This window comes from Hyperoodon ampullatus, assembly GCF_949752795.1.
Source record: "Hyperoodon ampullatus genome assembly, chromosome: 2".
NCBI lineage: Eukaryota > Metazoa > Chordata > Mammalia > Artiodactyla > Ziphiidae > Hyperoodon > Hyperoodon ampullatus.
The window spans coordinates 40,453,267-40,469,632 of NC_136915.1; the positions used below are offsets into that span (position 1 = coordinate 40,453,267).

At 57.7% G+C, this 16,366-nt stretch overlaps 1 protein-coding gene across 1 annotated transcript in view; it reads right to left on the minus strand.

Annotated features, from left to right (window-relative positions):
• Nucleotides 1–16,366, minus strand: part of TRABD2B (TraB domain containing 2B) — a gene marked incomplete at both ends in the record, with an annotated part of 218,277 nt that overhangs the window by 680 nt on the left and 201,231 nt on the right. Inside the window, 2 exons of the mRNA XM_079727957.1 lie at nt 8,152–8,421; nt 11,636–11,726. Of these exons, the coding sequence (XP_079584083.1) occupies nt 8,152–8,421; nt 11,636–11,726 (361 nt within the window). The remainder of the gene's footprint in view (nt 1–8,151; nt 8,422–11,635; nt 11,727–16,366) is intronic.

Here is a 16,366-nt window from a genome sequence, read left to right on the forward strand (position 1 = left end):
AACAAACGTTCAACGCGCCACACCACCCCCTTTCCCCAGATGAGAAAACGGAGGCTCAGCGAGGCTCCCTGGGCCAGGTCACAGAGGGAGTGGGGCGGCGCTTCGGGAGGCAGGCGCCCTGGCGGCCTCACTCTGTCTAATCACAGGGAGTGTCAGTGAAGGTGGTCCCTCATGAACTTATAAAAATAGAAGCCAGGGCTTCTCTGGTGGCGCAGTGGTTGAGAGTCCGCCTGCCGATGCAGGGGACACGGGTTCGTGCCCCGGTCTGGAAAGGTCCCACATGCCGCGGAGCGGCTGGGCCCGTGAGCCATGGCTGCTGAGCCTGCGCGTCCGGAGCCTGTGCTCCGCAACGGGAGAGGCCACAAGAGTGAGAGGCCCGCGTACCACAAAAAAAAAAAAAAAAAAAAAATAGAAGCCAGTTTGGAGGTCATGGGTGAGGTTCTTGGCTGAAGGAAGCCTACGTGAAAGAGAGGGAAGTACCGAGACAGAGAAATAAAAAGAGATGAAGTGCAGAAGGAATTGGCGGGCCGAGACCAGCACTTGGTGGCACCGGGAAGTCGAGGGGAGGGCAGGGGCCAGGACCAGGTTACTGGCTCAGGTCCTGGAGAGAGAGATAGGAAATGATGAGCAAAGAGAGGGGCAGAGGGCAGGACAGGGACTGGGGAAGAAAGTTGACAGTGACGGAGGCATAACAAAGAGAGACCAAGGGGGAGAAGGCTCTGGGATGAAGGAAAGGGCTGGGCCCCAGAAGCGATGGGCTCACGCCTGCCCTGTGCAGCCCCAGGGGGCAGGAGGCAGAGGGAGATGCAGGGGGAGGATCCGACAAACCCCATCACCCCAGAGGGTCAAAGATGGGAGGGGAAGGCCAGGGGCAGGGGGCGCACAGAGGGGCCCCAACCCACTGTGGAGCCCGGATGGCCTCCTGGAAGAGGTGACACTGCAGTCAGCCGTGAAGGCCGGGAGTCCAGCTTGCACATGGCTGAGGGCGCTCCCAGCGGCGTCTGTGCCCAGCACGTAGGACCCGTTAACATCTAATCCTCATGACAACACTACGAGGCAGGTAAGACTATTATCCCATTTTACTTGTGAAGAAACCAAGGCACAAAGAGGGTAAGTAACTTGCTCCAGGACCCACAGCAGGGACAGGATCTGAACCGGGCACCCGGTGGGTGCTCACCAGCAGTTGATGGCGGGGCAGGAAGCCTGTCTCTCCCTGGGCACCTGCAGAGTGGTGAGCCTCCTCCACGTGGGACACTGCCTGCTCTCCAGTGCTTACCCTCCCTCCCTGATGGGCCATTCACTCCCCAGGTCAGCTGGGATCCCCCCCGCTCCCCGGCCCCACACTGGCCACGTTTCCACATGCTGGGCATGAGGCCCCGACAACTGGCCATATCACCACGGTGAGCTCTGTAATCATCACCACTGCAGCCCAGCCCCACCTCTGTCCCGGCTGGACCCTCTCACACAGCCTGGTTCAGCCTCGGGGTGGGGGGTGGGCAGGGCAGCCCGGGGGTCACAAGCACATCCCTGCCTGCACGGGGTCTGGGACATCTGCTCTGGCATCCGTGTCCGTGTGCCCTCAGAAAAGGAGGGGCTTGCCACTCCCTGCCCTGTCCCTCCCCCTCTGCTCTAGTCCTGGTCATGCTGTGGCCGCAGGAACCCACCACATCCTTGTGTGAGGTCCTTCTCACCTGGACTCTACAGTTGTGATGTGTGTGCTCCTCTGTCTATAGAAATTCCCAGAGAACTAATCTGGAGAGGAGGGAGCAAATGCTTGTCACACACCATGGGTGGCAGGAAGGTGCTCCTGAACAGAGATTGTGTGGGAAGCACCGGAAGGGAGGGGGCAGACCAGGCAGCTTCGAATGGCCCTTATGACTCCCCCAAATCCGGCACGTTGGACATCCCACCCCATGCCGGCCTCCAGAGCACCGGAGACCTCTCACATGATCTGCTGCAGGCTGACCTCACCTTTCTGGGCTCTCCCAGCACACACCACCATCCCCAGTCACACCTAATGTCCTGCTGCCATTTTCTGACTCACCTTTGAAGGCCTGATTCAACGTCTCCTCACCTGGAGGCCTCTTTGATTTGTCCTCCTGTCCCTAAGGGCACCCGGGAGAGTTGAGGCTCCCATGAAGCCTTGCGCATTTCTCACTGATCACATTGTATCATTGGCACCTATTTATGCGCACGAGGTTTGAATGGGTTTCATATGTAAGGTGCTTAGAACATTGCCAGGCGCACCGGAAGTGCTGTATGGTGTTGGCTATTTTTAGCACTATTATTATGTGTGTGTCCTTGTCTCTCTCACTAAAAGCATCCTCCATTTATGGAGCACTTCCTGTGTGCCGGCAGACACTGTGCTTGATGCTATACACGTGTCATCTTGTCATTATTCCCATTTTCAAGATGGGGAAACTGAGCCTGAAGACGTGCACCAGGCTGTCTGCCTCCCCGGCCCCAGCTGGGCTGTGGTGCCATCCCTAACTGCGCAGACGGAGAGCACGGGAGTGAAGCATGGTTCTTCCTGCCGAGACCTCGCACACCCGTGGGTGGAGGCTTGCCAGGATCAGAGAGGAGGCCCCCTGTGGCCTCAGTCCCTGGAGGGTATTGTGCCCACGTCCAGCCGGATCACTACCGCAGTCCCTTCCCTCCCCTTCTTTTCTAATGAAGGGTTCCTCCCAGCTGCTGCCCCATCTTTCCAGCCTGAGCAGCTGGGAGGCCAGGAAGGCTGGCCTCAGGAGAGGAGGCTGAGCTGCCACTTGGGGTGCCCAGAGAGGGGCCCAGCAGTCCCCGCCGTCAGAAGAAGGACCAAGTAGGAATCATAAAACTATGTCTCACAAGGCACCCAAAGGCATTTGCTTTTACACCTTGAAAACCAAAGATGCAAACTCCCCCTTGGAACCTGAGTGGGGGAATTATTGCTTGGAAGGAGTCCCAGGAAAACGGGGCGAGGTTAGTGGGGTGTGGACAGAAAGCCCCTCCACATGCCCCCACCTCTTGGGCCCACTCTGCTCACAAAGCCCAGTCCAGATCCCAGCCCCACCCCAGGCCTATGCTGGGGAACAGCGTCTCATGGCAAAGTGGCCTCGAAGCCAAACCAAACACTCTGAGTGTTCCCAGGCTCCACAGACGGCTGGCGCACCAAGGGCCGAGTGCGCTCAGAGCCGACAGGGCCCCTTGTGTGGGAAGGGGCCCTCTGCCTGCGTGGAAGGCAGAAGCCCGATGTCCCCGTTTGTTGCGTGACTTTGGGCAGGTCCTGCCCTCTAGGCCTCAGTTTCCCCGTGTGTACAACGAAGGAGCAGGATCAGACCCTCGGACTTTAAAATGTTTTCTAGCAGCAGAAGCCAGGAGTGAGATCATAGGCAGAAGCCCAGGTTTAAAGCACAGGAAAGCAGGGCTGGTGCCTGAGATGTGTCAGCTGGCTGCCCCAAGGCTCATCTGTAAGGCTTCCTGGAGTAGGGCCCCAATCCTGGCACTAGGGGGTCTCTAAGAGCCATCAGGGCTGGGTCTGGGGAGTCTTGGAGCTGTGGCTTTCTTGCAATACAAAGGTGGTGGGCTCCTCAGCGGATTCCGAGGAGACAAGGTGGAGATGGAGCTGGGGGCACGAGGGCCTGGCTGACGGGTGGCCCTGCTGTCCGGGATGGAACTCGCGATGTGACCCGGCTGGAACTGTCTGGGCAGACCGGTCAGACGCAGGCAGAGATCTAAAGTGACCGGCTTGCTCACAGCTCCCTGTCCTGGTATCTAAGGCCCATGCCAGCCTCCAGGCCTTTGGCCACATGGTCTACTCTGCTGGGAATGCCTTCACTCTCCCCTCACTGGGTCACTTTGACCGTCAAGGCCCCCAGCCCTCCAGCCCTCGCTGGCTGGATTCCTCGCCAGGCAGAGGCAGAGTGGCTGTGACTCCAGGACTCTTTCGGCTGCACCACAGCAGGGAGCTCTCCCTGTCCGGCCATGACCCAAGACTCTTCCTGTTCTATCCCCACTAGCACTGGACATGGGCTGGGCACCCTGCATGTAGCCAACTCGCTTCTGTTTAACGATGTGCTCACCCAGGGGCTCATTTAAGCCTAGTATGCACTGAAGGCCCAGGAGCTGCTTCCTGCTGGGAGATGGGGCGTGTGGCATCCTAGACCAGACTCTGAAAGTCAGCCACCAACACTGGGGATAGCTGTTACTGAGTGTCACCAGTGGTCTGAGGCCAGCTCACTGCTTTACAAGCACCATCTTTTTATTCTAAGCCTCCGAGCAAGTACGAGGAGGGGCTGGGGATTCTGCCTGAATTCCTCTGTGCTTTTATCCACTGAGTGACCCTGCTCCCCATTTCTCCTGGGGGCATCGTCCTCTAATCAGACGAGGTCCTGGCCTCATGCAGAGGTGATGAGCACCTTGTATGGTACGAGGAGAAAGCTTGGCTGTGCTGGGGGAAAGGTGAGCTGGAGAAACTCAGGGCAGGATGGTAGGTCAGCGGGAGGCGGGCAGAGCCCTGCCAGGGGCCCAGGGGGAGGGAAAACGGTTCTCTTCCCCTCTGCGGGGGCTCGAGCCATCTGCTCAAACCTCTGGAGAAACTGAGGCCCAGGAGGCCAATGACCCCCTGTGCATGTGTGTCCTGCACCCCCGTCCCTGCATGGTGGCACCTACGGGGCTCTGCAGCCACCACATACAGACGCCCACCTCCGCACCTGGCTTCCGGCCATGCCCGGAGCCCGGGAAACGCTCTCTTCCCTGCACCTGCCCCCTCATGACTGTCCTTCCCGATGGCCCAGCGCTCTGCTTCCTTGTTTATCCAACCCACTGGGGGACTCTGGGAGAACAACAGAGCTGGCACGACCCCCAGAGGCCAGTCAAGGCCCTAACTGTGCAAAAGGAGAAACCAAGGATTGTCACGGATCCGACTGACTGGGGCAGTGCCCTGCACATAGTCAGCGTGGCAATGATCTCCTCCCTGGCGTGCCCCCTGGTCGCAGCCCTGCTGCCTGCTCCTGGCTCTCAGATGTGGGGGTTCCCTGAGACCATTCTGCCGCTGCTGCACAGCCATCTGCGGACACATGCCGGGCCCCTTTCACAGGTCCCCATAAATCATCCTGCCACAGGCTGCTGCTTCTCTAAACTTCCTTCCATGTGTTTACATCTGGAGTAATGAGGGGCGAGGCAAGGCCAGCCTGCTCCAGGTGGCACTTCGGCCCCCTCCCCACTCTCTCCCCCTCTTCTCTCACTCATGCATGCAGTCAACAAACCCTCAGAGAGGCCTCCGGTGACCCAGAGAAGTCCACCCCAGCTCTGGTCCCCAGGGCCTCCCGGCCTAGAAACACAAGCGAGCGACTGCCATCTGTGGAACTGTGCCAGGACAGGGGTACCCACGGGATACCCACGGTCGGCAGGGGGAGGCTATGGGATGCAGGGGAGAGGAGCACAGGGAACGCGCTGTGGGGAGGATGGGGAGAAGGGAGGAGACGCTTGCCAGGCGAGGGCAGCAGGGGCGTCTGCGTGGTGCTGGACGAATGTGACCCTCAGCATCAGACAGCCCTGATGCTGTAGGTTCTGACTCCATACCTGACTTGCTGCAAGGTCTTGGGCAAGTTGCCTGACCTCTCTGAGCCTCAGATTCCTCCTTGGTCAAGCGAAGCCTACTTCCCGGACTCTTGACAGGGCCGGGGGATGTGAGGGATGTCAGTGGCTGGCACAGCAGGAGCTCAGCAAGTGTCCACTCACATCCACCCCCCGCAGAGAGAGAAGCAAGGACAAAGGTGGGGGTGGGCCGTGCATGGTCCACTGCAGGGCAGCACACAGCTTGGCCAGGATGCGGCCCAGGTGTCCCGCAGGAGGAGGACCAGCAGGTGAGGCGGGAAGGAGGCAAAGGCTCTGCCTCCAGGCTGAGCAGCAGGAAGTTTACTTGGTGGGGCGGGGCGAGGGAAAGCACTGGGAATCTCAGGCTGCGGAGGGTAATGTGCTGGGACACGGCTAGGAGCCAGAGACCCGTTAGGGCCCCGCCGTAGGATCACAGGTGGAAGATGAGCTGGGAGAGAGGAGGGAGAGCAGGGGGTGGATCCGGTGGGATTTAGGGGGAAGCAACTGAGAAAACTCTGAGCGGAATGAAAGCTCCAAGGAAAACAATATTGTCAGAAGGGCTACAAATGGGGCCCAGGTCTCCCTCCAGAGAGCTCTCCTCTGCTCCCTCTCTTGGGAACGCTAGGAGGATGGGTGGGGTGAGACCCAGGAGTGACGGAAGCTGTGCCCTGCACCTGGGCCCCTCTGGGACCTCAGGGCCGGCTTCCCTGCGACGCAGAGAAACTTTCAACAAATAGGCTGCCGGTTGGTGGAAATTTCCTTCTCCAACCCAACCAGATGGAAGAAAGTTATCCAGCCACAATTTACCTGCTGGGACTGAAAAGGGGTTCCCTCTTGCCAAAGAAAAGCTGTTTTCTTCTCCTGAAACCAGGTTCTGTGTTTCAGAGAGACATGTTGTGAAAAGGAAACCGTTTGGAGTCATTTCCCGAAATTTACCTTTCAGACGTGGTTAGGGGCTGGGGGTCCGTGGCTGGAGCTGGTAACCCAGCCTCCTATCACCCTGTGGGCTGGACCCACTGCTGGCAGGGCCTGGTTGCCCAGCGGGTTGATCGGGGCCCTGGGGGAATGGCCTGATTGGAGGGCTTTATGGGCTGCTAGCGCCTCCCTGGCAGCCTGCGAGCCTCCCCAGGGCTGAGAAGTGGCTCTTGGTAACTCTGTGCCCTCACTCCCGGTGGGAAAGAAGCAGCCCATGCCGGGCCCACGAGCCAACTGTGTCGAGGCCAGTATAGCTACAGCGGTGCCTCCATCTTGGGCAGGCTGGGCTGGTGGGGCCTCTGCAGAAGCACGTTTCCCAGGAACCCAAGTTAGGCGCTTTGAAGCCAACACAGGCCCAAAGGAGGAATGGACTCTTACTTTACTTGCTGGAAGTCTTTTTAAGACAGCGCACACCCTGCACTTTAAGACAGTGGATTGGACTATGTCAACTTTTTGTCTATGACTCAGAGACCTGGCTGAGGGAAGGTCATGAAGGGGGTTCCTGTACGACCCTGGACAAGCCCCCATCCCGGGCCTTGGTTCACCATCTATAAATGCAGAGCTGGGTCCACGTTTCCCAAAGCTGCTCAGAAGACTCCAGTGCACATTCAGCACATGGCTTCCCAAGCCCCCGTGCCACACATTCCAATACACTAGGTCTGTGGTGGGGCCTGGGGTATTATTTAACAAGTACCCAAGGTGATTCTTTCTGGGGATGCTGAGGAAAATCCCAGATGGTGAGTTTTAGGGTCCACGTGGAGACTCTGAGTCTCCGAGGGCCCAGCGCTGGATCACAGTGTCCAGGGCGGGGTCCTTCCCTGACAGTCACTCCCTGGGTGCCCTGGTGATGCTGTTCACCAGATGTGGAGACTTCTGCCCCAAAGTGGAATTAAGGGAGACCGCTCTGTGCTGAGCCTGCAGGGGGAGGTTGGAAGACGGCATCTTGGTTACAGCAGGAGTCTTGGTGACAGACAGGCCAAGGGAGTGGTGCAGGCAGACACACAGGCCGAGGACAGACAGGTATCAGTACAGTAGGATGATTTCTGCACCTGTCCATCTCCAACAAGGTTTTATCACAAATCCCCCAGCCCCTCCCAAGACAGAGCCCACACCCTCATCTGCCATGTCTCTCTTGCACACAGTATACCTCTTTCAGCCTCCCTGCCAGCATGTTGGCTGCTCAGGCCATCCAGACCCAGAGAGCTCACAGCTTTCTGATTTGGCCGGCCTGTTCCATTTTCTCCTGCTTTCACCTTCTGGCCCATGGGACAAATGGGGTCTGCTTTGCACCCATCATGCATCCAAGAAAGCTAAGGGTAAAGCAGACTTTTGTCCACTGCACCTGAAGGAAGCTTCTATTCCTTCACCTTTAAATGGAGAAAACTGAAAAGTCAGGTGTAAGCGTGCTCTACAAACCCCGAAGGATGAACAGGAGGATCCCCTGTGAACAGGGACAAGCCAGTTTCCGATCGAGTACCCACCTGCCACGCTTCCTTAGAGACGGGCATGCGGATAACAGAGTGTGTCTGGCCCTGGGTGGGTCTCAGGTAGGCTGACCAGAGAGAGGCCCAGCTCCTGGTAGACCTGCCCCTCCCAGCTCACCTGTCCTCGATGCGGACCCAGAGGTCATTGAACTGCCGCGGCCGCTGCTGTTTGTTCTGCCTCTTGTGCCATTTCTTCTGTCGCCCGAACTCCTCCAGCTGGCTGAGGCTGTCGGGTAGCAGGAGGTGCGGGGACAGGGCTGGGTCCTCCTCCTCAGGTGGGGCAGTGGGGGCTGCCGAGGGGACCGCAGGGATGGCAGCAGCTGGGGTCGCCTGGGCGGGGCTGGCCGAGGTCCCCTCGGGTGGAGGTGCCGGGCTCCGGGCAACAGGGCTGGAAAGGGGCGACCGCACATGAGGCACGCGTGTTGGGGCGTGTCATTCAGGTGCGATGGGGCACGCAATTCAGTGGGAAAGTTGTCACAGCAGGAGAAGATGCCAGGGTGCCCGGCTGAGGGTCACCCAGGAAAAGCATCGCCTGGTGTTGCGAGATAGAGCTTTGGTTCGTTCTTTCATTTATTGATTCAGTAGATATTTACGGAGCATCTACCCAGCACCAGGAACTTTTTAAGTAATGGGTGTTAATAGCGATCAAAATAGACAAAGCCCCTGCCCTCTTAGCGCTTATATTCTGAAGCGGGAGACAGAGAGTAAGATGGGCCTGATGTCAGATGGTGATAACTGCTGAGGAGAAGAATAAAGCAGGGGCAGGAGGGAGAGTGTGGGCCGTGGGGGGGGAGGGGGCGTTGTTGGCAGGGAGGACAGTCTGGTCCCTGTTGGTGACATTTGAGCCCAGACTAGCAGGAGTGAGAGGGTGAGCCCTGGGCAGGTTTCTGGGAGCATATCTGATCTTGGTCAGGGCCTCGCTCGTTCAACAAGCTCTGGCTGAGGGACTTGAGGCGAGTTACCCAACTTCCCTGTGTTGTGCCTCAGTCTCCTGCTCTGGAAAATGGGGATATTATAGCTGGTACTTCCTAGCGGCATCACGATGATATTGTGAGTTAACACAGGCAAAGCACTCAGAACGGTGGCTGGCAAATCGCAGCTGAAACATGTCAGTAATTAACTTCCTTAAATATGATATATTAACATTATTGCTGTGCCATTCACCCAACCATCCACTCATGCATTCAACACTGGTCTCCTGAGCACCTTTCCAGGGGAGGCAGGACAGTGTTGAGCAGGGTAGAACTCAAGGTGGAGGCAGACAGACACGGGTTCACATCCTGGTTCTGCACTTTCCAGGCTACGTGACTAAGGGCAGGGACACAAGTGTCCAAGAAACAGCTGGCTATATACGGAGTTAATACTACTCACTTCATAGGGTTGTCATGAGGATGAAAGAGACGAGGTCTTAACATAGTGCCTGGCACAGAACCGGCCTCTCTTTAATGTCACCCTCGAGCAAACGGAGCTGTCTGCAGCAGGCACTGACGTGCGATTAAGTGTGTGGCGTGGACTCCGCATTCCATACAGCGGTGCGCAGACACCCCTCAGCCTGGGAACACCCTCTGCTCCTCTCCCTTTTATTCTTCCCTCTCTGTGGTCCAAACGGAATTCCTTCTGGGGACATCTGACCCTGGGGGAAGTTGGTCCTGGTCCCGAGAATTGTAAAGGCAAGCCGGCGCCCAAGGGAGACTGTCCCCCGACTCCGCTCCCGCGTGCACGATGGGGTGAGGGGCTTCTCTCTCCTTGAAGGACAGAAGCCCATCAGCTCAGCCTGTCCTCCTCCAGCCCCCACGGCAACCCCAGATTCCCAGAGTCCAGGAGATGCCGCAGCTGCTGGGGAGATAATTCAAAACAGGCAGACAAAAAGACGGATCCAGGAAGCACCTGTGGCTGATGATGGCTTTTATTGTTGGGGCCTCCTCGGCATCCCCGCCCCGCTCACCCCACCCACAGGACTTCAGCCTGCACTCGGAGACTCAGGCTGAGAGCGGGGCCTGCGGGGAGTGGGGGGATACCTGTTCTAATGCCTGGGCTCTGAGATGAATAGGAGCCGAGGCAGCCTCACAGGCCTGCCCGCCCCCCGCGCTGTCCGGACCCACACAATGAGCTTTGAGGTGGAGGTCCTTGGGGCTGTGAGGAGGAGCCTGAGGAAGGCCTTGTCCCCGAGGCTACCTTGGGTCCCTCATCCCTCCAACTCACGCCTACCCTTGGCCCAGTACAAACTGATCTGTGCTGGGCTCCAGTGGTCAGGAAGGGCGGTCTGGTCAGGCTGACTCAGAAGATGAGAAGAAGGAGGAGTCCGAGGTGAGAGTGTTTATAAGTTCCTCCAGAAGTGCCATAGAGACGGGGGAGGGCATCAGCCTGGAGCTGGGAGACCAGAGGCTCAAGGCCCCAGGCCTCATCTTTGCAGAGTGAAGAGCAAGGCTGCAATCATTTCTGAGCACTCCCACCCCTGAGCCTCGCCCCCAGCCCCTGAGGCAGTACAGGTTGTGGTGAGGACCTAAGGAAGGCCCTAGAGCTAGACTACCATAAACACGAGCTGTGTGTCCTTCTGCAAGTGGCTTCACATCCCTGGGCCTCAGGTTCCTCAATCTTAAGGTGGGGATACTCACAATTCCTGCCTCACGGGGTTGTTGTGAGGATTTAATGAGTTAAAAGCGCTTAGAGCCCAACACACAGTGAATAGTCAATAAACATTAGCTATGATTATTCAAGCTTCTTTTGGACTCTGGATTTTATAACATCACGGACAGGGGCCAAAATCACACTCTGGACATCCCTGTGAGGAAGGTTCCTGCACAGGTTGGTGCACAAGGTGCATGGAAGCCCCGGGTTTCAGGATTCTGTTGTCTTCTAGGGCTGCCCAGCACATGCCGACACCTCTCTGTGCCCGGCCTGGTGCTGGCACTGTGGACCACAGGTGAACCCAGCTGGCCTCTGCCCTCAGGCAGCTTCCAGCCTGAGGGGGACAGAAAATCCACACAGGAAGAGAGGATGGCCACTGGATGCCCTATATGGCTCTTTGGGCGGAGCGAGTGTGCCCTGGCAAGAAAGTCAGGTGAGGGAATTGCTGCCAAGAGGCAACAATGAGAAGGTGTGGTCAGAGGAAGGTGAGGACCAGGTGTGGGCAGGGCTGGGACACGGGGAAGAGGCCCAGCCAGGGCTCGCCCTAAACATGGCCCCGTCTCGATTTAGGGCCTGAGCATCCACCAGGTCCTCTAGGCAGCAACCCGGGAGTCCTACAGAGTCCTTGCGCCCCACCGATCGCCAGTCTCTAAATCTTGAACATCTCTCAAAACTTAATGCTCCTCCCATTCCCACCTTCACTGCTTTCCCAGCGCCCTGACCTCCTGCCACTATTGCACACCAAGCTCCTTCCCGGTCTCCCCACCTCCAGCCTATCCCCCACTCGTGGGTGCCTGGCGAAGGCCAGTCATTAGGAGGCCCCATCTCACCAGAGGCTCCTTCAAGACTCTGCCCTGCAGGCCTGAGCGGGAAGGCAGGGTGCAGCCTGCCATATAGCATGTGGTCAGCAGGGCCCATGGGCCAGCAGCAGTGGGCAAGCAAGTCCCACGCCCCCAGATGTCCCAGCTGCTTACCTGTGGATGGTTTGTCCTGCGGGCGTGTGCTCCACCTCCAACCCTGCCTGCCGAAGGACGTCGATGACTGTGTTGTTCCCCAGAAAGTGACCTGGAACACAAGAGACAAAGTGGGCTCAGCCACATAGCAGGTCATCAGCAACTGGGGACAGCCTCAGGACAACAACCTACACCAAAGTCAAGGGCAGGCCTCCCTGAAAGGCAGTATGGTGTAGCTGGAAGACGGGCCAGTGCCACCCTGCCTGGGTCCAAATCCTGGCTGTGCTGCTCATTGGTTGTACCACCCTGTGCCTCAGTTTTCCCATCTGTAAAGTGGGAATGACTGTATTAGCAGTCTCTAGGGCTGTTGTGAGGACTCCGGGAACAGTGGCTGGCATGCAGCAAAGGCTCGGTGTTTATTTACAGTTGCATCACTGTGCCCCACACCATCAAGCTGACCCCAGCCCTGGACTGTCCAGGCAGGGACAACCTCCAGTAGTCAGACAAGGTCCAGCTCTGAGGTCTATGGCTCATCTTTGTCAGTTCCACCAGCAAGCAACTTGAGGCTCCCTGCCTTAGCATGGGAATGGGGTTCTGTGTGGGCATGTCTATCTCCTCACCAGGCTCCATGGGGCAGAGACGGCATGGCTACTGCCCCACACATGCTCAGTATGTGTTGGCTGGATCTAAGACTTTGAAGATTCATTTGTTCACCATCTATCCAACATTTATGGATCACACACTTGACCCAGGCCCTGGGGCGGGCCCTGAGGACACAATGAGGTGTAAGATTCTGGGGAAGGAGTAATAGAACCCTGTGTGGGGCGCGGAGGGGGCTGGTCTCCATCTCACTCTCCACCACTCACCATTCATTCAACAGACATTTATGATGCGTTTGCTCTGCGGCCAGCCCTGGACTAGACACTGAGCATATAGAAATGAATCATTTGGTCCACAGCCCCAGATGAGACCTGGCACGCCCTCTGGCTGGACGCAGGCTCGAGGTCTGAGAACACGGTGGAGGCTCTCCCAGGCTCCGGTTAGGGAGACTCCTCGCGAGGCCAGTCGCTGTTGGGAGTCAGCCCCAGGCAAAGCCCCTCCTCCTCGCTGGGCCTCAGTCTCCCCACTCGTTCAATGTGGGCAGGGTGGTGGTGGCCCCTGCGCCCTCCCAGCCTGTGTCCCTCCCTGCAGCCCCACTCCCATGGGCAGTTCACTCCCCTCCTGCTCACCATTCATCCCAGAACCTGGGGGGAAATTCCTGCACTATTATTCTAATTGCCTGTGACGGGTGGTGACAGGTGGGAAGCTGGAAGGTCAGCATGTTGACAGCCCCAGGGAGGTGGACGAGCTTTTGAGGAGTGGAGAGGCTCTGGCGCAGAGGAAGTGAGGCTGGGAGTGCACAGCGGCTGGAACAGGGGGGTGAACCCCACAGCCCGCTGCCGCCCAGCCCTGCACACCTCTGGGCTGGTTTCAAGACTCCCCAACAAGTCCCCCACCCAACAGTCTCTCTCTCGGTGGCCTGCCACAGTCCCTGAAATCCCACCTCTGGATCACTGCAAAAAAAATCACAGGTCTGGGAACGGGAGACTTGGACTAGAACCCACCACACCTGCTCTGAGACCTTGGGCAAACCCATTACGCCTGTATGCTCTTGGTGTCTCTCTGTGTACAGGGAGGGAATGGGCTGCACCATGGGCTCCCCTCGCTCTCACATTCATGGGGAAGGCGTTAGTTGGACTCCAGAGACCCTTATGAAATTGTACTCTCCTTCCCTCCCTCCCTCCTCCTCTCCCTCCTTTTTCTCTAACTATTTATTGTATTTATCTGACAAACACTGATTGAGTGCATATCCAGTGCTGGATGGTGATGAACAGGTAGGGGCTTGTTCTAGGCACTCACGGTCTTGAGAATCAAGGTCTTTTGATCCAGGGTAAGTATATGCTGAGGGAAGCACACAAGGTGGTGAGCGTGCACAGGAGGTTGCTAATCTAACCTGGGGGCAGGGTAGACTTCCTGGAGGAGGCATCCCTAGCTGAGGGATGGGATCCGAGTTAACTAGGTGAGGATGAGAGTGGGGTGGCACAGGGTGGGGTGGGGCGTGTTCTAGGTAGGGCGAACAGCATGTGCAAAGACTGTGAGGTCAGTGAGGCTCACCTGGGAAGCCAGATGCAGAATACACACAGACAACGCCCTCGCAGCTCTGGCCCTGACCCAGTGCTGTAGAGGATGGAAGACCTTTCTGCCAAGGCTCTGAGTCTCCCGTATGTGATCCTGAGCAATCAGCTGCCCTGCTGCCAGCCTCAGTTTCCCTGTGTGTAAAATGGGCCTGGATCCCTGTGGCTGCCTCCTTGGGGAGGCTGTAAGGTCCTAACGAGGCAGGAGGAGTGAACGTCCTTTGGAAAAGCCCAGCATGCACACTTGAGTTGAGGGGCTGAGCCATCCCTGGCTGTGGCCACGGAGTCGACCCCACTCTTGCCTGCCCCCCGAACTGATCAGGCTGGAACTGGGCGTGGTGGCCTCCAGCACACAGGCTGCAGGAACTCCCTGCCCACAGCTCTTGGAATGCACTCCTGGCAGCAAAGCAATTCCTTCCTGGCCTCCATGGAGACCCATTTAAAGACAGGGGCCTCCAGGCCCAGCAGTGGTCCACGCAGAAGATTTTAAGAGCTGGAGGGAAAACAGGCCACCTCAGGCTATACCGGAGTAGCACGAATATTTACTGATGGCCGTGTGGCCGCTCTAAAAGGAGTATTCCTGGAGCTGGCAAAGGGGGCATTCGGAGGAGCCCAAGCCTTACAGGATGCCGGCCAGACCTTGAGCACTGCCTGGCAACGTTTCAGTGTCTGGTCTGCACCCTGCCCTTTCCCTCAACTACAGTAAGGGCCAGTGGTTCCAGGTCCTTACTGTGTATTTTAAGACCCTAAACAGAAGGCTTTAGATACTTGGAGAAATGAAAAGCAATCAGCAATGATTTTTCCAAATTCCTATCCCCTCCTTCTCTAAGCCACACTGGCCTTCACCTCCTTCCCTCCAGGGTGGGGAGGTGTCCGCCCCCTGCGAGGGGCAGCTCCTGCAGGAGGCCCCTCCCATGGGGTTCCTGCCCCAGGACTGTCCAGAGCAAGCCCTCACTCCCGAGACCAGGCTCCCATCGTGACCCCCTCTTTGCCCTCTTTGGGGCTTGTTTTTCTCAGGACCCCACTACACCGTTCTGTGCTGTTTTCCTCGTGCTCCTCTCACTGCTCCCTCTCTGTCCTGCTCGTAGGTTCCTCTTTCCCTTGCCCGATAAATGTGGGTGTCCCTGGGAACCCTTTCCACAGCCTTCTTTTCTTCTCACTCTATTCACAATCCGTGGAATGTGAATCCATCCATTCATATGGTTTCAGTTACCCCTCTGGACCTGCTGCCCTAGCCCAGACCCATTTGTCCGGCAGCCTCCTGGGCATCTCCACCCAACATCCTCCAGAGCCTCCCCCTCCTCTCCTGGATGTGTCTCAGCTGAGTTCCACCATCCAAGTCAGATGGGCCCGTCTTCACTCTTCCTTCCCTCTCCTCATCCTCATCCATTCGGTCACCAGAGTACTTTGGATTTTACCTCCTAACCATGCTTGACCCTGGCCCAGATCATCATCACCTTCTGCCTGAATCACTGCAGACAGCAGCCTCCTTGCTCTCTCTGGTTCACCCTCTTCACCATGGCTGGAATGAGCTCCCCACACCCTGGAGCTGCCTCTGTCAGAATGTGTTCCCAACAAGCCACTTGAGGGGAGACCAACAGCTTTTCGATGGCAGGGGCCACGGCTGATCCATCTTTGTCCCCAGGGCTAAGATCAAGTCTGGCACAGGGTGGTGGCTTCATGAATGTTTGTTGAATGAATGAATGACAGAATCTGTTACTCCCTGTCCTTTCCATGATCTCGTCTTACCCCCAGGAGACCTGAGCTTGAGGACCCCTTCCCCTCACAGCTGTGGCCCAGCCCCATGGTGATCCTCCTGCAGACCCCACCAATCCCAGGAGCTTGGCTATCAGAGCAGCCCCGGAGTCAGGGCCCAGTGCTTGTCATCCCAAGGGGCTGGCAGACAGGGCTTGGGCTTGCCTCCAAGGTCACAAATCCCCAAAAAAGGCACCACATCCATCCTGGAACCTGCAGGGAAGGTGTGGAAAGTTTCCAAAGGGGCCCCTCAGTGTCAGAGCTTAGCAATTGCCCAGGCTCCCGGCGTCTCCTGGCCACTGTTCAGCAGCTCCTTCCAGCACTGACGGCCGCTCTCTGGCCAGCTGTCTTCAGGAAGGAACGTCCCATTTCATCTGCTGAGGCCGTGTGGACCAGGAGAGGAGGGAAGAGAGGGAGGACAGTGGGGGCGGGTCACACAGAGCCACAGAGTGGGAGAGAGGGACACCCGGAGCGAGGCGGAGAAAGGAGAGATGCTCCGAGACAGACAGGGAGGGGGAGGGAGCTCCAGAACACAGGGAGACGGAGAGAGGAAAGAAGAGAGGAGGTGACAGGGGCTGGGAGACAGGCTGCCGCAGACACAGAGACACAGAGGCAACAGTAAGGAGAGAAGGAAAAGGAGAGATTCTCCGAGACAGACAGGGAGGGGGAGGGAGCTCCAGAACACAGGGAGACGGAGAGAGGAAAGAAGAGAGGAGGTGACAGGGGCTGGGAGACAGGCTGCCGCAGACACAGAGACACAGAGGCAACAGTAAGGAGGGAAGGAAAAGGAGAGATGTCGGGACGGAGAGAAAGAGATACAAGG